Source organism: Populus alba, chromosome 10 (genome assembly GCF_005239225.2).
Source record: "Populus alba chromosome 10, ASM523922v2, whole genome shotgun sequence".
Taxonomy (NCBI): domain Eukaryota; kingdom Viridiplantae; phylum Streptophyta; class Magnoliopsida; order Malpighiales; family Salicaceae; genus Populus; species Populus alba.
The window spans coordinates 12,117,803-12,139,712 of record NC_133293.1 but is presented as its reverse complement, the minus strand read 5'-3'; the positions used below and the strand labels follow the sequence as shown (position 1 = coordinate 12,139,712).

At 35.3% G+C, this 21,910-nt stretch overlaps 2 protein-coding genes and 1 pseudogene across 4 annotated transcripts; 2 read left to right on the top strand and 1 right to left on the bottom strand.

The window, feature by feature from the left end:
- Window positions 1-892: 892 nt before the first annotated feature.
- Window positions 893-4,356, top strand: LOC118046436 (receptor-like protein EIX2; annotated as a pseudogene).
- Window positions 4,357-6,518: 2,162 nt separating this feature from the next.
- On the top strand, window positions 6,519-9,605 carry LOC118046438 (ankyrin repeat-containing protein At2g01680). Of its 2 annotated transcripts, XM_035055338.2 has the most exons (4): window positions 6,519-7,005; window positions 7,807-8,216; window positions 8,474-9,025; window positions 9,153-9,605. In XM_035055338.2, exons 1-4 carry the CDS (start codon window positions 6,702-6,704, stop codon window positions 9,243-9,245), a joined length of 1,359 nt encoding a protein of 452 aa, XP_034911229.1. In that variant the 5' UTR covers window positions 6,519-6,701; the 3' UTR covers window positions 9,246-9,605. The 2 variants fall into 2 exon arrangements, with proteins under 2 accessions (XP_034911229.1, XP_034911228.1); XM_035055337.2 differs by having other exon boundaries at window positions 6,524-7,005; window positions 8,474-9,605.
- A 1,445-nt stretch (window positions 9,606-11,050) lies between these two features.
- Window positions 11,051-21,851, bottom strand: LOC118046439 (protein VAC14 homolog). Of its 2 annotated transcripts, none has more exons than XM_035055339.2 (20): window positions 21,351-21,850; window positions 21,152-21,265; window positions 20,938-21,003; window positions 19,468-19,557; window positions 19,254-19,373; window positions 19,112-19,140; window positions 18,857-18,999; window positions 18,670-18,764; window positions 18,362-18,448; window positions 18,071-18,178; window positions 17,902-17,993; window positions 17,638-17,719; window positions 16,921-16,986; window positions 15,834-15,949; window positions 15,571-15,691; window positions 15,154-15,315; window positions 14,808-14,936; window positions 14,417-14,485; window positions 13,217-13,519; window positions 11,051-11,528 (listed from the first exon to the last, which is right to left on the bottom strand). In XM_035055339.2, exons 1-20 carry the CDS (start codon window positions 21,432-21,434, stop codon window positions 11,427-11,429), a joined length of 2,178 nt encoding a protein of 725 aa, XP_034911230.1. In that variant the 5' UTR covers window positions 21,435-21,850; the 3' UTR covers window positions 11,051-11,426. The 2 variants fall into 2 exon arrangements, with proteins under 2 accessions (XP_034911230.1, XP_034911231.1); XM_035055340.2 differs by lacking the exon at window positions 11,051-11,528 and adding an exon at window positions 12,814-13,119 and having other exon boundaries at window positions 21,351-21,851.
- Window positions 21,852-21,910: the final 59 nt, after the last annotated feature.

Here is a 21,910-nt window from a genome sequence, read left to right as displayed (position 1 = left end):
ACCATGACTTTTAGTTTCTTATTCTTGTTATATATATATATTCTAGAGAAAAAAAAAAATGGAAAATATATGCGAAGGACAGATTTTACGACATCAACTGAAGAACATGAGGGGTTGGTGACTTAATCATTACCACATCAATTGAAGAAAAAATAAAATCTTAAATTCTCCGAAACAAGTAACAAGGGTCGAACCATGGAATCCAACGCTAATTTATGATCTCTTTCTTGGTTAGGATTGGAGTCCATGTTTGCATATCCAAAACCATCCATATTCAACAATCTTCACTTTGGATTGGAAGGAACCACTTGCTAGGATTTGCTCCCAACTTTGAACGGTCAATGCAGAAAATAGTCCAAATTCAAATGGGAGTTTTTCTGTAACCATAATGTGAAGTGAATATACTAGAGGGTGAAGGAAATGCAAACAAGTCATCACAAACAGAACAAGCCTGGAAACTTGCATTGCACGCAAAGCTAACTGGATCAGTATTGCTGTAGAAAAAATGGAAAATGTCTTAATATTAGACTTTGAATATTAGAAGTATTTGGTCTGTGCGGAGTATTAACCATTTATAGATATAGATATTTTTTTAAGTGACCAAGTTCCAATCAACCTGAGACCGCCACGAATTCTAAAAATAACCAAAAAGCATTTCTGATTAGGACTTGCAGCGAGACCGCCACGAATGTGACTTTTGGACTCGCCAGAAATTGATACAAAAAAACCTACGCGTTTGAGACTTTGGTGTCAATTCCCATTAATGACTCGACCTTGCACAGTAAAAGTCGTCTCCCCCCTGTTCAGTGGGTGAAGGATCAAAATTAGAGAAGAACTATGTATGTATATCTATATCAATATCTATATATATATAGAGAGAGAGAGAGATAAGGAAACAGCCAATTATTCATCAAGTTTATGCAACCTGTTTTTGAACACAGAAGCAAAATATTGTCAAAATATTTATTCCAGTTTTCTTGAATTGGGTGAGCATGGAAAAGCTTGCTACTGTTTTTAACCTTGTGCTTCTTTTGATTGTGAATCTTGTATTCAATGGAATTGGAGCTGATTCGAACTTGAGCTGTATCAAGAGGGAGAGAGATGCACTTCTCAAGTTCAAGCAAGGCCTCACAGATGATTCAGGCCAATTGCTTTCTTGGAGTGGAGAAGACTGTTGCACATGGAAGGGAGTAAGCTGTAGCAACAGAACTGGCCATGTTGTCCAGCTTGATCTACGAAATCGGCAGGTTTCATTTGCAAACAAAACTACCTTGCGAGGTGAGATCAACCATTCTCTACTTAACTTGACACGTCTCGATTATCTAGACCTGAGCCTCAACAATTTCCAAGGTGCTGAAATCCCAGCTTTTCTAGGTTCTCTGAAAAATCTTAAATACCTAAACCTTTCTCATGCATCTTTCAACGAACAGGTTTCCCACCATCTTGGAAATCTTTCGAACTTGAAGTACCTTGATCTTAGCTGGAACTATGGGTTGAAAGTTGATAAACTCCAGTGGGCATCCACTCTTCCTTCTTTGAAACACTTGGACCTTTCAGGTTTGAAACTTACCGAGGCCATCGACTGGTTAGAGTCAGTAAACATGCTTCCTTCTCTGGTAGAACTGCACTTATCCTCTTGATCCCTTCCTCAAAATCCTTTCTTTTTGCAAACCAATTTTACATCTCTTACCGTTCTTGATCTCAGCACCAACTACTTCAATTCCTCCATCCCCCAATGGCTATTTAATTTTAGCAGAATTCAAACTCTTAATCTAAGGGAGAATGGTTTCAGAGGCTCCATGTCCAGTGACATAGGTAATTTAAATCTACTTGCAGTCCTTGACCTTTCTCACAATGAACTAGAGGGTGAAATCCCAAGAACCTTGAGGAATCTATGCAATTTGCGTGAGCTTGACTTGTCTCACAACAAATTCAGTGGTGAGATTTCTCAACCTTTTGGCAGTCCAACTAGCTGCTTGCAGAACAGTTTACAGAGTTTGGTTCTTGAAACTAATAATCTCAGAGGTAGTCTTCCAGATAGTTTAGGAAGCTATAAGCATCTTGTCAACCTCAATCTTTATTCTAACGGCTTTTCAGGTCCAATCCCAGCATCAATTGGAAGACTATCAAGTTTGAAAAGATTAGACCTCTCCCATAATTACCTGAATGGTAGTGTTCCGGAAAGCGTTGGGCAGCTTTTCAATCTTGAGCTTTTGAATATCCATAACAATTCATTAAGTGGCATAGTTTCTGAACGTCACTTTTCAAAGCTCGCCTCCTTGACTACCTTGTATTTGTACCGTAACTCACTAGTTCTTGATCTTCGTCCCACTTGGGTACCTCCTTTCCAAATTCGAGAGCTTGCATTGTTTTCTTGCAAAGTTGGACCCCAATTTCCACAATGGCTCCAAACACAGAAAAATCTGTCAATATTAGAGATGTCCAACACTAGCATTTCGGATAGAATTCCGGATTGGTTTGAAAGCATTTCCTCCAGTATTGTATTATTGGACTTGTCTCGTAATCAAATTGGAAAAAACTTGCCGAAGCTGAGAAAATCTTTCGATGCTTCTTCCAGATTCATATACTTGTATTCCAACAAGTTCGAGGGTCCTCTGACTCCTTTTCCTTCAGAAGTGATTGAATTAGACGTCTCCAACAACTTTCTCCAAGGCATCTACGCGTGATGGATCTGTCTAGTAACATTCTGGATGATCATATTCCAAGTTCTCTGGGTTCTCTACAGCAACTTCGATCTTTACACCTGCAAAACAATAGTTTGCAGGGAAAAGTACCTGCGTCGTTAGAGAAGCTAAAACACTTGCACATTCTTGATCTCAGTGAAAATGTGCTAAATGGTACTATTCCTCCATGGATAGGTGAAGGGCTATCTTCACTGTCAGTGCTTGATGTTCATTCCAATAGGTTTCAAGGTGAGATTCCTCAGGAACTTTGCCACCTCACTTCTCTTCGCATTTTGAGCTTGGCACGCAATGAGATGACCGGAACTATTCCCTCCTGTTTTCACAATTTTGCTGCAATGATTGCAAAGGAGGTCTCAATGAAAGAACAGTGGCCATACGGTCCTAGGATATTTGATGATATTTATGGGTTTCAGTCTGTGGTATATGAGGAGACCGTTTTGGTTTATATAAAGGGAATGCAGCTGAAATACACTAAGACACTTCCGTTTCTCTTTTCCATTGATCTTTCAAGAAACAGGTTTGTTGGAGAGATTCCAAATCAGCTTATGAATCTGTTGGGGCTACAAAACCTGAATTTATCCGGAAACAATTTTAAGGGGCAAATTCCTTCGAAGATTGGAGATTTGAGGCAGTTGCAATCGCTTGATTTGTCTAGAAATCAACTTTCTGGCTTAATTCCTATAAGCCTTTCTCAATTGAATTTCCTAAGTGTCTTGAACTTGTCATTCAACGAGTTATCCGGACGCATTCCATCAGGAAATCAGCTCCAAACTTTAGATGACAAATCCATCTACGCTGGGAACAGTGGACTTTGCGGGTTTCCACTTGACGACTGCCAAGAAGTGGCACTGCCTCCTGATGATGAGGAAAGACCAGAAGATGAGTTCGAAATTCTTTGGTTTTATGGCGGTATGGGAGTGGGTTTTATGACTGGATTCGTAGGAGTTTCTAGCACGTTATATTTCAAGGATTCCTGGAGGGATGCGTTGTTTCGATTAGTTGACAAAATTTACAACAAGTTCCGAGTGATGATTGTGGTAAGCAAAAACCATCTACCAAGAAAGATTTATGGAGGCAGATTTGGAGGGCATGCTTGAGAAGGTTAGTTCTTGATCTCTCTTTCTATATGTCAATATTGACTTGCCTTTGAGAAATCTTGACAACCCTGCTCATGCTGATGGTGTTGTAAATTCTTTTTGCTACAGAATATATTGAAAGAAAAGTTGAATAAAGCTATGCTCAAACTCAGGGGAAGCATAGTTGTGCTGTGATCGATCTATGATGTCTGAGCATGGATGGATTTGAATCCATTTTCGACATCTTGCCTCAACATTTATGATGCTAGATGAATGTCATTGGAACGTTTGTAGATTTATGTTATAGCTTACAATGCTCATAATGAATAGAGAGTTTCACTGAAACTTGTTTCAGAAAGTTCAGTTATAATTGGGACTTGGAGTCAATTGTGATTGGTAACTAATAGCCAGTGCTGTTTCTGTTCTTCTTCTTCTTCTTCTTCTTCTTCTTTCCATTCTATTTGGCCTTTATATCTGTTAAAAATATAGAAGAAAATAGACAAAGGCAAATCACATTCCTCGTAAATAGCTAGCTTAAATAGAAATCTAGTTCTTGAATGATGTAAGTCGCAACTCTCTTTTGAGAATTCTTGAGATAAAATAATATATGATTAATTCTTCGTTTTTAATGTCTACGGTTGGAGAACTAATATGGAGAGAACAACTTCGAAACAGAGGAAGCAATTTCCTCCCCTTTTTTTGTTTTTTGTTTTATGATGGTGCATAAAACTCATAGATCATAGTGGGAAAATAACCATAATGACAATAATTTTGAGAATGCAGTCTTAGAAACGAGCTTCCTTCCACATTTGCAATGTACCTACGAAGCATGTGGCTCAAGATTTAGGCAGACCTCTCCCGAGTCTCCTTTCCTTTTCGTTATTAAGCAGGAGGAATAGAACTTGATCTCATTAGTAAGGATATCCTTTAACCATTTATACTCCAATCGAGACCAAGTCTCTCTCATAATGATTTTAAGAGTTTGTCTTTACATTGATTTAATGCATTAAAAAAAATTAATAAACTTTCCCTGATCTTGAACTTGAGAAATAGATTAAAATTCTTTAACCATCAAGCTAATTCTTTCGACTCATCATTTATAGCGATTTATATATGCTTAATTATCCCACTCAATATTAATTAGGACGCATCGTAAAAAATCATGGTATAAAATACGGAATCAAATTTAATAGAAATAATAAAACGGACAAACGTATATTAATATTGAATCGGAATATATAAAAGATAAAAATAATCGCTTACATAAAGCCCTTAATTAATATCCCGCAGGCAAGGAGAGACACTTGTTCTTGTATAGTACAGAGATTATTTTTACCATGGCTCAAGCTTGAGAAACTGAATAAGATACAAAACAACAATATTTAGGATCTTTTAAATAGAAAACATAGAGATTGAGATTTTTTTTATATAAAAAATAGCGTACGAGGGATAAATGATGAAAAATCAACTATGGAATATCAAAATATTATATTTCAGAATTCTTCTTAAACATCAAAATACAAAACCATGAACATAAATTAACGTGAGGATGCATGTTGAAGAACTTGCCCTAACCTTAATGGTATTAAGGAACACGTCGCACGTGGAGGAGCCGATATGAAGATCGTGGAGAGACATCACATGGGTGGTAATCGACATCTTCATGCAGTCATCCCTGCAATTCACTTGCTAGTCGCCCTCACCGTCTTCAATAGTTTGGAAACACGGGTTTAAATTTATTTATTTTTTTATCAAAAAATTAATTTTTTATATATATATTTTGTATCGTTTTCATACATTGGTTTCAAAAATAATTTTTTTAAAATAAAAAAACATCATTTTGATATATTTCAACATAAAAAACACTTTAAAAAATAATCATAACTACACTTCCAACTATGCATGATTTTTTATTTTTTATATAAAAAAATATGATAATCACGATAGAAAATATTGGACATTTTTAAAAATCAATTTAATTATATACCAAGTAGATTTTAATTAAGTTTTACCCTTTAAGCTTTTTATTTTTTATTTTGTTTGTTGTTTTTATCAAGAGCAAACTACCATTTATTACTTACAAACTAAATGAACATGAATTTCTCTACTTTTGCTCTATATAAAAACATCCACTAACTTAACAAATAAAGGATAATTTAGTATTTTTATAAAGACACATTAGTTATTGACAAGTTGATTAAAGATAACCTTGACTTACTACTTTCATTATAAATATAGTTAAATGACTTAATTAGTCTTATAAGTAAAAATAAAATATTAACTTTTATCAAGTGACTTTTAAATATCTTTATTTTTCAAACACAATTAAATTACTAAACTGTTTTAGGAAGCAACAAAAATAAAGCTTCATTTCAAAGGGCTTTTTTTTTTTTTTTTGGCACAATGATACCAAAAATTAAAAAAGGAATTGCAACTTTATACAATGAAAAAAAATAATAAACAAAACCCTTTTACAATATTGATGAATAATGATAAGGACTAAAAATTGGGAAAGAGTACATTTAGAATTGAGAGAAAAAAAAACAACAAATGTATTAATATGCCAAATATCAACGAGTAAGGGACTGAGTTATATTTTTCTTAAGACTAAAAGGACTAAGTCATTGAATATTTAGAATACAAGGACTAAAAAATAATTCCCTCAATTATTTCCAAACAAACAAAGTCAGAAATGTGTGACCCTACTCAGAAGAAGGTCACCCTCCACCACTAAAAACTATCATTTGCACCTTGTCCTCTCTCTCTCTCTCTCTCTCTCGGGATAACTTTTTAGAAAGAGAATTGAATGACAGCTTCACACTCATTGCTTCATCGCTGCTTGTATTTTCCCCCCTCTGTTGAATAAACAAACCCATATGTTATGTATATCAATTGAGTTAATATTGATATTGTTGTTGTTATGATGATGATGGAGCCATCAAAGTCATCACTACGCTTCATAGCCCACCAGGCATTCTTCACAGCCGTCCGATCAGGCGACCTTGATTCTTTGAGTCAGATAGTGGGGGATCAACCATCCGATGTTTCCGATCTAATGTCCTTACAGACTGATGCAGGAGAGACTGCTTTGTATATAGCCGCTGATAATAATTTGGAAGAGATTTTTAGTTATTTGATAAAGCGGTGTGATCTTGAAACTGTTAAGATCAGGTCGAAGTCTGACTTGGATGCTTTTCATCTTGCTGCTAAGAAGGGTCACTTGGGTATGTTTTCTTTTACTTGCTCTGGTTGTATGCTTAATTACTGCCATCTTGTCTGTGATATGCTCACAAATTACGTTGGCTGCAATATTGTTTTGTTCTAGACTTTGATTTGGAAAGTTTTTGCCTTTGTTTAAATGGCTTCTGCTTTTTCTTTTGAATTCTCTCTGATGTCCACTGTATATGTGTGATTGGAGGTCTGTGGCTTCAATTTCAAACAGCTTAGTGATATTTATTTTTTAAAACGCATGACAATTGTGTTGTTTCTAAGAAATGAAAGGTCTAGGTTATAGTTTGTTTCCTTGATTAGACACGTGTGAGGGAGGAGGGGCTTCAGAATATAAATTCATTTAGATACCACCACTTGATTTTGCGTTTTAAAAGTAATTTAAAAAAAAATTGAATTTTTTTTAAAAAGATTGTTCCATTTTACTGTTTTCATCTTGTTTAAAATAAAATATTATTTTGATGTCTTTCAAAATAAAAAATCATTTTAAGAACAACTTAACAATATAGCTCTTACTTGATAAACATGGTCAGTCAAAGTAGCAATTCAACTTTATTTACTTTTTTTAAAGTTATATAGATCACTGCCGATTGAAATTGGTCGTAGTCAAATAGCACACTTGCCTCGCATAATCGTTGAGGCTTGGGAGATTTTGTTCATGAAGGTTGAGCTTCGTCGTGTAGGATAGCTGCGTTGAATGTTTACCCTTAGGAATGTGCCTCACAGCCAGTGTTTTGTAATCTTATAAGCCGATGGCAAGTTGCTTAACTCTTTATGGTATTGAATACTGGTTTTAGGCATTGTGAAGGAACTTTTGGCCATGTGGCCTGAGCTTTGCAAGTTATGCGACTCCTCCAATACTAGCCCCCTTTATTCAGCTGCTGTTAAAAATCACTTGGATGTGGTGAATGCCATATTGGATGCTGATGTCAGCTCAATGAGGATAGTGCGTAAAAATGGGAAAACTGCTTTGCACACGGCTGCGAGGTATGGTCTTCTTGACATGGTGAAAGTTCTTATAGCCCGTGATTCTGGAATTGTCTGCATCAAAGATAAGAAAGGCCAAACTGCACTCCACATGGCTGTAAAGGGTCAGAGTACTTCTGTCGTTGAGGAGATATTACTTGCTGATCACTCAATACTAAATGAGCGTGACAAGAAGGGTAACACGGCAGTGCATATAGCCACAAGGAAATCTCGTCCCCAGGTACTTTATCTGTCGATTGCTAGTTGAAGATGAGAATGCGCCATTCTTGTTTTTCTTGTCTCATCTCCATTAATTCTCACCTCAAATGTGTTATTTAATGACCAAATATGATGTGTTGATTCATGGGGTGGATTATGAGCTTACTAGTTTCTCCCTGGATCTTCTTTGGCAGCATTGGTACTACTGTTCAAGGAGTTTTCTCCTGTCATTTCTCTTTCCAGCCACATCATACTTATATTGTGTTCTCTATTTCGCAGATAATATTCCTTTTGCTGAGCTATACATCTATTAATGTCAACATCGTCAATAATGAGCGTGAAACTGCAATGGATTTGGTGGATAAACTCCAATATGGAGAATGTGCTTTGGAAATCAAGGAAGCTCTCATAGAGGCTGGTGCCAAGCATGCTAGGCATGTTGGTAAAATGGATGAAGCAATGGAACTTAAGAGGACAGTTAGTGATATCAAGCATGAGGTGCATTCACAACTTATACAAAATGAAAAAACCAACCGAAGAGTTTCTGGCATTGCAAAGGAACTTAGGAAACTCCATAGAGAAGCTGTCCAGAATACAACCAACTCTGTCACTGTTGTTGCTGTTCTTTTTGCCTCGATTGCTTTTTTGGCTATCTTCAACTTGCCTGGGCAATACATACAGGATGGAGCTGAAACAGGGAAAGCTAAAATAGCTGACAGTGTTGGTTTCCAAGTTTTCTGCCTCTTAAATGCAACATCTCTCTTTATATCTTTAGCTGTTGTCGTGGTTCAGATCACTTTGGTGGCCTGGGACACCCAGGCTCAGAAACAGGTAGTCTCTGTAGTTAACAAGCTGATGTGGGCTGCATGTGCTTGCACTTGTGGTGCATTTCTATCTATAGCATTTGTGGTTGTAGGAAAGAAAAGTTCATGGATGGCTATAACCATAACCTTGACAGGGGCACCGATTCTTGTCGGGACACTCGCAAGCATGTGCTACTTTGTTTTCCGACAGCATTTTGGATTTTTCCGGGACTCCCAGAGGCGCATAAAAAGGGCAAGTGGAAGCAAGTCGTTTTCCTGGTCAGTGCACTCAGCAAATATATCAGATCCTGATGAGTACAACTCTGATCTGGAGAAGATCTATGCTTTATAAATAGTGTATTGAAAAATACGCATGTAAAAAGGGATGCTTTAACTGCATGTTGTCTCTTTGGTGTCGTCTGCACTTGTGTTTTTTATCCTTCTTTTCCCAGCCAATATACAGAGTAACAGTACTTGATGGTTGGTTATAGGATTTGGATATTAAGGGTTCGCAAGGAAGTTTTGACTGGTCTTCTCCAGTTTTGTAATATGAAAGAAGATTTTTGTAAATTCAGGTGAATTATGATAGTCCATTGCAATTGCCTTCAGTTAGCAGCTTCTCTTAAAGTTGATCGAGTAGTTTTTGACCCCATGGTAGAAATTGGTTGACAATCACTAAAAAGATTTCTTGGTCGATTGGTCTGGTTGCAGTCATTACTAGAAGTTAAGTGGTTGATTTATGCAGGCTGAGCTCTACTCCATCTTGAATCGGAGGATATTGAATCAAATCAAATTCAATCCAGGAATGAGTTTGCTCACAAGCTCAGTCAAAGCAGCTGAGCTTTGACCTGATCAGAACATATCATCATATGATGAGGCCCGACATGACACCTTCAACTGCACGTTAATGATTCGTTTTCACCTAATTAGATATTAGATATATAGAATCTGATTAGTTGAGGTATTGACAAAATCAAGGCAAAGAAACTAATATCCCGTTTAATCCCCTACACAGAGGATCAGATTTAGGGTGTAATGACACCCCAAATTGCCCCAAATTGCCAAGCTGCTTAAGGTAGCATCTGATTAAATTTTAGAATAAATTTTTGTATTTTTTTAAAAAATTAGAAGATATAGAGAGGATTAATTTTCAGATGCAATATTTTTTATTTTTTATTTTTAAAATATCCTTTTTAAAAAATATATCAATTCTAAAATTATCAAATTAAAATATATAAGGATAAAAATAATTATTATCGTATTTTCAAATTAATTAGGAGTAAGGCCTAGGTCACAAGTCAAGTTAATTCTGATTAACTCAAACTCGAGAGTCGATCAAGGGCGAGATCCAAGTCACATATCAAAAGGATCAACCAAGATTGATTCAAGTCAATATTAAAATAAAATGTTCTTTCAAACTTTAAATTTAACTCAAAGGTCAACCCGAAGCAAATCTTGAATCACAGATTAAGAGGGTCAATCTAGATTGACTCAAGTTAATATAAAAATAAAAATGATAATTATCATAATTTTAAAACAAGATATGACAGTCAATCTAGAGTAAGGCTCAAGTTACATATTGTAAAGGTCGACTCAAGTTAACCTAGATCAATGTATGAGTAAAAATAATTATTATTATAATTTTAAAACTTAACTTAGAAGTCAATTAGAGCAAGGCCCGGTCACGGGTTGAGAGGGTAAACTAGGATTGATCCAAATCAATATATGGATAAAAAGTAATTATTATAGTTTTAAAAACTGATTCAAGAATCATGAACAGATAATCATTTTTGTTTTTTATACACTATTACTAAATAAAATTTTATTTTCATTTTATTTTCTATTTTGTCTTTATTATTTTTATTTTTGCTATTTCAAGTAGCAGCTATAAACCGAAGAGGGATGCTTCCAAGCTTGTTAACTGCTACAACTACAATATTATAAAGGTTGAGTCATTAAAGAGAGATGTAAGCATTTAAATAAACTACAACCGGATGAAATGTTGATTTATTTTAATAACAACACAATGGAACAAGAATTGTAGAGGAATCAATTGAATAAACAATAGCACGAGCATACATTTGACAAAGATTGATGTGATGTATACATGAATTAGCCGATTCTTTATTATTTTACAAGTGGCCATAATAACACTATTATGTGGACTCAACAAAAACAAACTGCATTCTCTAAAATATTTTGCATTGGACGGTGGTTTTCAATAAAAAAAAAATAACAGAACCACATGGATATGCACCGTTTCCAAAGAAAAAAGAATAGCTCAGGATAACCCAAGCTTATCTCAAATCAAAACCATCTTCTTTTTTCTTTTTTCTTTTTTCTTTTTCTTGCATGCATAAAAAACAGACAAACTACGATATACAATTTTACAATTTATACCCGAACCACCTCTCCAGTGCATGATATGATCAAAGTTGCAATTGCCCCGGGCCTTTCCTAGATGATCTTGAAAGAGGCCCATTATTACCCAAAGGAGGTTGGTGCTGGGATTCCTCTAATCTTTGTACATCCTGCAAGAATAATAGCACACGGTAATTCCGAGCACAGCACCAGCAAGCGTGGAACTGTTGCATGTTAAAAAAAGACTACATAATACATGTTTTAAGGATTAAATGAACACTAATTTATAGCCCATGCTTTCATTGAATTCCCGAATTTTTTAGAGCATAAATAATTTATGTCCAGATCACTGGAAACTTTTTGACATTATCATCAAAAAACTGGTAAACAACTGAAAAATCTCAACCCAATTAGCTTAGATTTTAAATTAGATTATGTGAAAATTTACTCAACATAACCTTGTCAACTAAATTGGTTAAGAGAAAAAAAATCAAAGGAAAAAAAAGCTAAATTCAACATAATCAACTCACCAAATCCAATCCACGACCCGAGTTGTATACTCTTAAATTAATTTTTTTATTTTATTATATAATAAAAATATACAAAAAATCAATTCACAATCAATACAACTCTAACATTAAAAAAACAAAATTGAAGGGAAAAAAATACCAAAAAACGTTTTTTAAAAAAAAAAAACCCAAAAAACCTTAAAGGCCTCTAAAAAAATCTTGAACTTGATACCAAAAAAACTCAAGACCGCGTCCTTGGATCTTTATTTTTTATTTGCTTTTGATAAGGGGATGATGAATTCTTTTTTTGGAAAAACAAATAACAGGTCATTTATTGCTTAAAAGCAAATATTGCATTTACGTCTCGAACCCTCAACCTAGACATTACACACATGCATTAACCATGGAACTATGACATGAAATTGCTAACCAAATGATTAACAGAATATATCAACATAGTTCAGTGTTCATATATCCCATCAAACCAACCCCACATTTTTTACCTGAATTTATAATAAAATTACTAATACACAAATTTCTTCCGGACACACTATTCTCACTTCACTTTCAACTTTACAAAGTGACCGAATTAACCTTTCACACTTCTCTTAAACTAGAAACTTTTGTAACATTAAATGTAGATAATAGTTCAACTTGACATAAAACAAAATTACATTAAAAATCAAATGCAAAATTTGATATTGTTTATCATTTCCTTGGATTTTAATTTTCTATATGAAAGCATATTACATCCCAAAATGGATGGTTAGATTACCATTTATTATTGTTTTATGTTTTCTTATAAATTATTATTTATATTTTCATGGATAATTTTTTATATTTTGTATTTAGTATTATTGATATATTCTGTAAAATAGAATTTTTAATTTTTATTGGGAATATTATTTACATTAAAAATTATGCTCAATTTATGATGTGTAAAGTATAATGAAATTCGATTGCAAATTTTTAAATAAAGAAAACTCTAAAACAAGGTTAATTTTGTCACTATGATTCTATAGAGTGGGAATAACAATGGACGGAGTGAGAAATGGAAATAACACCACCCATTTCTCCCCCCTAACAAGAACTACCTACTCCAACCTTACATGTGCCACTTGAGCTGAACCTCCTACCAGAGAAGCAACTTCATGATTCGCCCACAAATTACTCTACTAGACAATTACTGATGAAAGTTCCCTAAGTGTGCTCAAGTCTAGTCTAGCCATTCTTGCTCCTCACCCTAATTCACCTAAAAAATATACTCCTATCATAAACCATTATGCCAAAAGCAGTATTGATTAAACTTCATAACAACAACAATAATGAGATAAAGAAGTTCAACAAACCTTTGATGATGATGTGGAGATTTTGCGAGACTTGGCCTGCGCTTTTGCATGCACCCGATGTTGTTTTTGCTTTTGCTCAAACTGATGCAGCCTTGTAGTGAAATTAATTCCATTATGCGAATTAGAAGTCCCTACATCCTGGTTTACATCACCATCCTCAGAAATTTGTGATCCACTTGGAATGTGATGTAGGATATGAGAGTATGGATTCCCTGAAGATGTTTGCTCAACTTGATCGCCACTGAAGGAATATGAAGGTACAGTTTTTAAACGAGTTCGCAGTATCTTAAAAGCTGCACTTTGCTGCATTCACAAAGCCAATGAAAAAGAAATATTAGAAACTATAGAGAAACGGCAGTAACCAATAACTATAGATGCACTGGTTGCATCCCATGAAGTCAGGAAGCACTTATGTCCCAATCAATTTTTAACTGAGCTCTTTATTTCTTTAGCAGTATCTAGATCGAGCTTGTATTTTTAATGCTTGGGGAACCAGCACCATCACCACTGAAAGTTGGTAAAGCATTTAATCTTTTATTGTTTTGTCAGCACCACTCTTTAATTTGTAGCATTAATTACAAGATTGAGCCTCTCCTTTACGTTTAAAGACAGAAGGAAAAATAAACATGTATCCTATATAGCACCTTCCACCATTCATTAAGGGCAACCAAACCCGTTTTACAAGTCCTTCAAAGAACAACCAAACCCGGAGCATTCAGAAAATATTAGATGTCCACATCCTTAGATGCTGCATTCCCCTTAGCATAAATATGAGACCAGACTGAGGGTTCAACCCAGCTCACAGCCCTGGTAATGGAAGGGAACCCAAACTTTGTTTTGAAAAAAATAAAAAAACTGAAGTTGGGGTTTCCACCCTGGCCTGACCAGGCCCTGGGTCAGCAGTCACCGGGTTGACCCGGCCAAGCCAGGTCTCATAAATGTTCCCCCTAGTATTCATGTCTCAGAAAGTTAAAAGGCACCATAATCATAATTAATCTTAAGCCACTCTGTGTGTCAGAAAAATGAAAATATCACCAGTTTTCAGATTGAGAAAAAGGATTCATCAAAAAGTAGATGAGTAACATTTTTCATAATCATATACATGCATTCATGCATGCAAACCAATAGAAATATATGCGTGTGTGAACTGCAGCCTTCACACATAACAATTGTAGAAATTCAGTGGTTCATCAGGTGTACCTGGGGGAGCAGCATCAGAAGACCATTTAAAGCTTTTAACAACCATGTATATCTTCCAGGTTCAAGAAGCTGCAAGAACCACAAAACAGCACAAACACTCAGCATAACAAGAAACACTAGGCAAATGACCTTGCATCTTGCAAGGGACATGCATCACTTGCCAGATCAAATTACATAAAAACAAGACAACAATCAGAAGACTTGATCAGTGAAAAAACTCATATGCAGACAAAGATACCAATGGACTAACCAAATAATAACAATCTACAAGTGACCAAAGGAAATCAAAGGACATGTAAACATGTCAAAACCTTCTATTGGCAGCTAATAAAGTAATAAAATATAGGCAAAATAGAAAGGTGAAGGCTAACTATGAGTTTAACTAGTGCACCTGCAATCTAAGGTAAGCAAAGATGGGAGTTTCCAGCAAACGAATCAATTTATCCAGCTGTACCAAGAACCTGACATTAATATCTTCCTCTACTAGCGATTGAATCACAGTACTGGCATGCTGGTAAGTCTGTGGAGAAAAGACAAGATGATCACAACTGCAGTAAAATCCTAAAAATTGAAAAGGATGAATGCATGAAAATATGTAGCTGGTAAGTCTGTGAAGAAAAGACAAGATGATCGCAACTGCAGTAAAATCCTAAAAATTGAAAAGGATGAATGCATCAAAATATGTAGCTTGAAAATTCACAGAAAGGGACAGTCATGACAAGGTCCCAGATACTTACCTGTGCTAATAAACAAAGGCTTATAATTGCCTCGGGCGAATGGCACCACGAAGCATACAAAGAAACAAATAAATCAGTCCCAGCAGAATTCACCAGAGATTGTTTTAAAAGATCTCGAAGCTCAGCTAATTCAGAGGATGTGAGTAAAATCAAATTCAGAGCCTGGGAAACAAACAGGAAAAAATGTAAATAAGTGAAATGAACAATAGATGTGAAAAGGTATCAATTATTTTTTCTTTTGCCTTTGTTACCCTTTTCCCAATTATGCATTTGAGTGCAATTTTAGGCAGGAGAGTTCATGAAGATGCTTCATTTTGTTTAATATTTAAAAAAAAAAAAAAAAAAAACCCTCCAAAAGTATTGTCTCATCTGGGCCCTCATGCATCACAGTTTTATGTTCCAGCATAATGAGCAAACCTGAACCATTATAGATGCAAAATCCAGGTCAGCTTCTCCCTCTAATATTGTAGAAAGTTTGCGATAGACCCTTTCAGCATCTAAAAGAACACAGAGTCGCCGGATTATCAAAGCACCGCGCCTAACAAAACAAAATAATGATTTGCATAAGAAATAAGACACATGATTAAAGCTACACATAAAATGCCACTGGCGAACCAACTAAACTACAATAACTTCTAAAAAAAAATAACATAAGCAGCAAGAAGAGAGCAAAAACTCACTTCTCCAGAAGAGAGTGATCAATGCGGAAATTATGCACCAAGAAAACAAGAAGTTCGTGAAAGTGTTGCAGATCTTTCGCTATGCATGCATGAACCTCAAGAACAAGGAGTACCACCTGGAGACATAATCAGAATTGCAACAAATTAAATATATGAAAACCCAGCACAGGATAATTTTTTGATCAATATATATATGCCACAATAACTTAATAGGTAGACCATAACAAGAAGGGGTGGGGGGTTAAAAGCAAATGAGAAGCACAGAGAACAGAAAGAAGACAGAAAAGAGATGCTAACGACTGGAAGATAAATTTCAACCATGGAGTATATACTCTTCTAAGGAACTGGACCAACTTCAAAGACAGGCCTGATGTGTTGTATAATCCATAGTGATAAAAATAAACATCTAGTGGTTTAGTGGGATTTCACTTTTAGCATCCTAGGATTCATTTTTGATACCATGCTCCCTTGTGACTTGGAAATAGTGTAAAACACAATTACAGAAATGGGGCTCAGAAAAAGATCTCCAAGTATTAGGTCTTTAAGATTTTCTGCAGGGTAATTTGTTTTCCCAGTTAAAGTACTATCGTTTTGCCTTTTGCACCATTTCCATAAGCAGGTAAATTTCTGAACAAAATAGCAAAGCAAGTAGTAGATGATAATCATGGACAATAGTAAAGTGAAATCAACTTGAATAAAAAAGGACACAAATGGGACCAATTCAGTCCAGCTGATTCAGCAAAGTAAAAGAACATAGTATTAGGCTTCCTATTGACCATGTAATTATAAGGCTTATAGTAGTTCTGAATTAAACAAATTGAGAAACATTTTACTCTGCATGCAAACAAATTGAAAGCAAAATGGATATTAAACACAAGCATATGGAAGCCAATCTCATGGCCACAACCTTTAATGATGTAAAGAAGGAACCATCATTTCAGATGCATAGATATGTGCAGTGTGATCTATTAATTCCAGCATTAAAAATACTGAATGGAAGAATTACAATTATAAAATCAATCAAGTAAAAAAAAACAAGATGAAACTTTTAAGAGAAGAAAATGCGCAATCAAATGTAAATGATTACCTCATCAGCTGGATCTGACAGTGCTTTGAGAAGGGTATCGAATATTTCATTTAAAAAAGACAGGACCTGTTTCACATCAACAAAATTTAAAACAACTTTAGTCATACCCAATCTAAAAAAAATAAAAAGAAAATGAAAGCCCAAAGAAGTGTCTACTAATCCATTGGAAGGACAGCTAGATACAGTTTCCTTCCTTCCATGCCATGTAATCATCCCACACTTCTGGTCTGTGTTAAGAATACAAATGCCTGCACCGCTAACTCTATCTCTAAGGCAACCTCCAGACAGCTTGAACTGCATTCTAGACCTTTGACCACATGCCAGTAAGTCTTACTGATTATTTCATATACAGTGACCACTGCATTATCAAATTACGCTAGCTGCTTCCATTACTGATTGTTACCACAGCAGGTGCTGTTCTACACACCTAATGTTTCTTTTTCCATCTCACATCACATTGAAAATTCACAATGCATTCTATTCACATCCTTGCCAGGGCAGAGCCCGTCATAAATACTGCGTTAAATATAGTATTTGTAGGGAAATGTACTCTTGGAAATATACCACTGTCTCAATCCCCATGGAAAAAGAATGCCAGAAGTTGCCCACAAATGGGTTGGCACCCTTGGAGACAAGAAACCAAATTTACAATTGCAGCTCAGGGCATAAACAAATTATACCAGACATGTATACGACTTGTCAATTGTGCCTGATTACCTCAGAGCGATGTCTGTTCAAAAGTGTTGATATCCAGTGCAATGCTTCAATTCGAGTAGCCTCCCACTCAGTCAATAATTGCCTGAACAGCCAAAAGAATCAACAGTGACCACAAATCATTTTAAATGATCTTCACATCAGAGATAACACCATCACTGAGTTGCGGGCGTTGTTGGCACTCTAATTGCAGCTCTTCATAAGATGCACAAATAAAACAGCAAATTGCTAGCATTTAAAAAAAAATGGCAAGTTACAAAGCCATACCTCTTTGCAATGAAGAGAATTGCTCTAACATCAAATCCTGCAGTAGGATCAGCCTTGATTGCACGAAGCTCTTCATTGGTTTCACGAGCAACCTTAAAACCAAAAGACGTCTCAGCATAGCATGCATAGCACAGGTTTTTCTCCTTTCAGAGAGTTTAAACCAGCTTACCACTCTAATTTTCTCTTCTTTGTCAGAAATGCAAGGCAAAATGGCTCCCAAAATATCAGCATAATAGGGAACAAGTTGGTCACCACCAAGTTTCACAAACTCATTTATCTGCACAGTTAATGCAGGAAAACTATTATATAACTCCAATGAGGCAATAATTTGTCCAAAACTACAAGGTCACACCGAAAAATATATTGTAACCGATACAAAATACACTTGTAAGAATATATACATGTATATACACACATCCACAAATATAACCATGTAAATTGAAAATGTGAATCTGCTTACCCATGTGATAGCTGTTAAGCGAGTAAATTCATCTGAAGAAGCTGCCCTCTGAACCAGTATTTCAGCCATGCGACCATAATCTACAGACTTCAACAGTAGCACTGTTCGAGTCAGGAAATTGCAAATGAACAAGAGATTTTGTTTTTATATCATAATACTTGACGTCAACCATATTATATCAAATACAGAAAATAATGAAATCCAAAAAAATGCGTTTATATTTATTGCTAGAATGATGCTTTTCTAAGGCAAGTGACCTGGAATTAGAAACTACAATAAATGAGAACAAAATGTAGCAGAAATCTTACTGGGGAGTTCTTAATCTCTTGAAGAAACTCTGAAAGAGCAGAATCAGCTTGCTGTCGTATTTCATGGCTAGAATCGCTCAACATATTGAACAAACCTGAGATTTATCAAAAGTTGGTGATTTATGAACTAAGAAGCAACATACAAGTATAAATCAAAGAAGCATGTCAGATTTTAAATATCAATTACCATCAAGAAAATCAGGAAGAAAACCCAGCATATCTATATCTGGAACACTGTCCAAAACAGTGATCCATCCCACCAAAAACTGTCGGACGTAGGGATTTAGGACATGCATACGTTCTCTCAGCAACGGTATAAATTCTTCAATGCTAAAAAGTACAAATAAATAAATAAACCGTAAAACATAGGACTTTTTCATTATCAGAGCAGTTTATGAAGACTTCAGCTGATCCTTGAAGCACATATTCAAATGTAACATACCTGAATTGATCACTTTCAGTAACAATGTCCTGTTCATTATAGTAAAATATGAGACTTGAAATTTTAAGAGGGTCCAACCTTACACAACACATCACTTATTAAAAATCAATGAATACTTAAGAGGCAAGGAGCAATTATTTACCTTTACAAGCCGATCCAAAAGATGAGCAGCACTCTGTACATTGGCATCTGAGTCTGCCGAAAGTTTACATATGGCATCAAAAATTTCATTAAAGAAAATAATAAAATCTCCTCTAACCACCTGCATGTCAGTAGAAAACAGTATGTTAAACCCCAAACAAAACCACAAAATGGCATGAATTATAAATCGGGCAATCTGCAATTTCCATTCTCACCTTGGCAATGTTATATAGAGCTTCACAAGCATAATAACGAACTCTGCTATCTTGGTCACCAAAAGCATCAAGTACGGGTTTCACAATTTTCTGGCAAGGCACATCCAAAACAATAGTTAATATTATACAAATGAAAAAAGGGAGAAAAAAAGACAGCGTTGAAAAAATAAAATGTTTCATAATGCTTTTAAGCTGAATAAAATCATAGCAAATTAAAGCAGGCTGGTATGCCCTCCATCACTCTACTCGAATTCACATAAATTTGGTTCTTAAACAATGCAGCATAATGATAGACTTGTTTTTCTCATTCTGGAAATGACTTGAGCACTATTCTGTCTCGTAACAATTGCCTCAATAGAAAAATAGCATGAAAAAGTAGAAAGCTCTTCCCAGCCATGAATCCTCCTGAATACAACAAGTTCTTTAAGTGAATTGGACCATCATGTTGACACAAAATCACAAACGTTTTGTTCCACATGTTGCAAACCACTAGACAACATGCAAAAGGATGGTGTTTGCATTTTTATCTTAGTGATCCTTCTACACAAGCAATCACAAAAATTCTAGATCGAAGTATTTGCTGGGGGATACCACACTTTCATACCAGACCATGTTTAATTTGCAGCCTTTGCAAATCCAGAGTCATTTCTCAAAGTATCTGCAATGGAACTGCACTAGCAAATGTCCTCTTAGCCACAGCAACTTAATAAAATATTAATGTTCTTTACTGGGAATGGGAATGGTATAAAAAGGTGGAGCTTGTTTGTCTTGCTTCTTGCATACTAGTCATTGAAGTGGGCCGGTACTCTCTATTTCATGAGAATAAACTTTTTAGTGTTATTTTAAGAACTCTTACATGGTTTTACTTTATATCCATTGTTCCATATTCAAACATTTATGGTTTAAAGCTTGTCATGGCATCGCACTTTCTTTATATTAATGCATTCTATTTATTAGGAAATATCTATCTTCCTCCTTTTCCCACTGGAAATTTTTCCCTCTTCTATTCTTTTGTGAAATTAAACATCTAAATCCATAATTTTTGGTCCAAAATGAATTTTGTAAATCACATATAAATTTCAACCAAATTACTTCTGATTGGTACATTCTTTATTTTAAGATTCCAGAATGAAGTAAAAACATAATACAGAATCTATTCGAACAAAAAAAATGATAAAACATGATGAAATGATAAATTCATACAACAGCGAAACGTCATTCGACACTATACATCATACTTCCATCAATTATGTTCAATTAATCAAATATTTAACCCTCACTAAATGGCACGTGATCCCAATGGGAGTGACGAAACTCAGTTCGTGAAAAAAATTGAAATGTTTCTACACAATTATTCTGCAAAAATTTAAGAACCTTGCTGCCTAGCTGTTAAAAAAAATGAACCGAAACTAGAGCCCAGCCCCAGAAAAGGTTCAAACAAGTAACGTAGAGGAGTTTCAGACCACTGACCTCGAGATGTTGAGCTGCTTCTGTAGTCAACCCTACTGTTGCAGCTGCTAGTCCTATCAATCCTCCCTGCCAGAAAATAAATAAATAAAATGCCAAAACAATGATGCAATTATTACCAGAAATAAAAATCAAATAATGATGCAATTAAATCAAAATACTGAAATTCAAAAATAATTCACGTTTCTTTTTTTTTTTTTTAGAAAAACAGACAAACCTTGCGGTGGTGGGCTTGGGGAGAGCAGATGAATTCCGTGGTCAACAAATTGATGACCGCCGATATCTTCTCGTGATCCCCGGCGGCTGCCAGCAACTTCACTATCCCCTCAATCTACATGCATAGAATATCATAAACCCTAGATAGACAAAATCTTATTCGACAAACACATATTCGAAAGAGAGAGCGAGAGAGAGACCTCGAGAGCCGCGTTTTTTCGCTTCTCATAGAGCTTGTCGGAGAGATTACGCAATACGGCGGCAGGAATCACGACGTCGGCCATCTCCTCACGAAACACCAGAAACCAAAAACTAAAAAGGAGAAGTGGGAGATTTCAATTCCCTGAAAAAGGAAATCAAAATAAAAAAGAAAAAGAAATCCGCTTCCTCATCTTTTCCTGTTCAAATCTAAACATTAATTTGTTTTCATTGGGTCAAAAGAAGGGAAAATTTAGATCTGAGAGCAAAGTAGAAGAGAAACTTGATTTTCTTTTCCTTTCCTTTCCCTTCCCGCGGACTTGTTTTTGCTTTCAACTTTATCAGTGGAAGTAATATATTTTCGTTTTCCTCTTTTTATCTGGCTTACTACTAAATTAATAACTTGCTTTTTAATTTTATTTTTTTAACAAGGAAGAGAGTTTTTTTTTTTTTTTTGGTCCCTGAGTGCTTGATCAGCAGAGCGAGTAGTTCCAAGGAGATAGGGGGGTTTATTTCGAAATGACCACCTACCCTCTTTCTTATTCGGATAGTTATATGATTT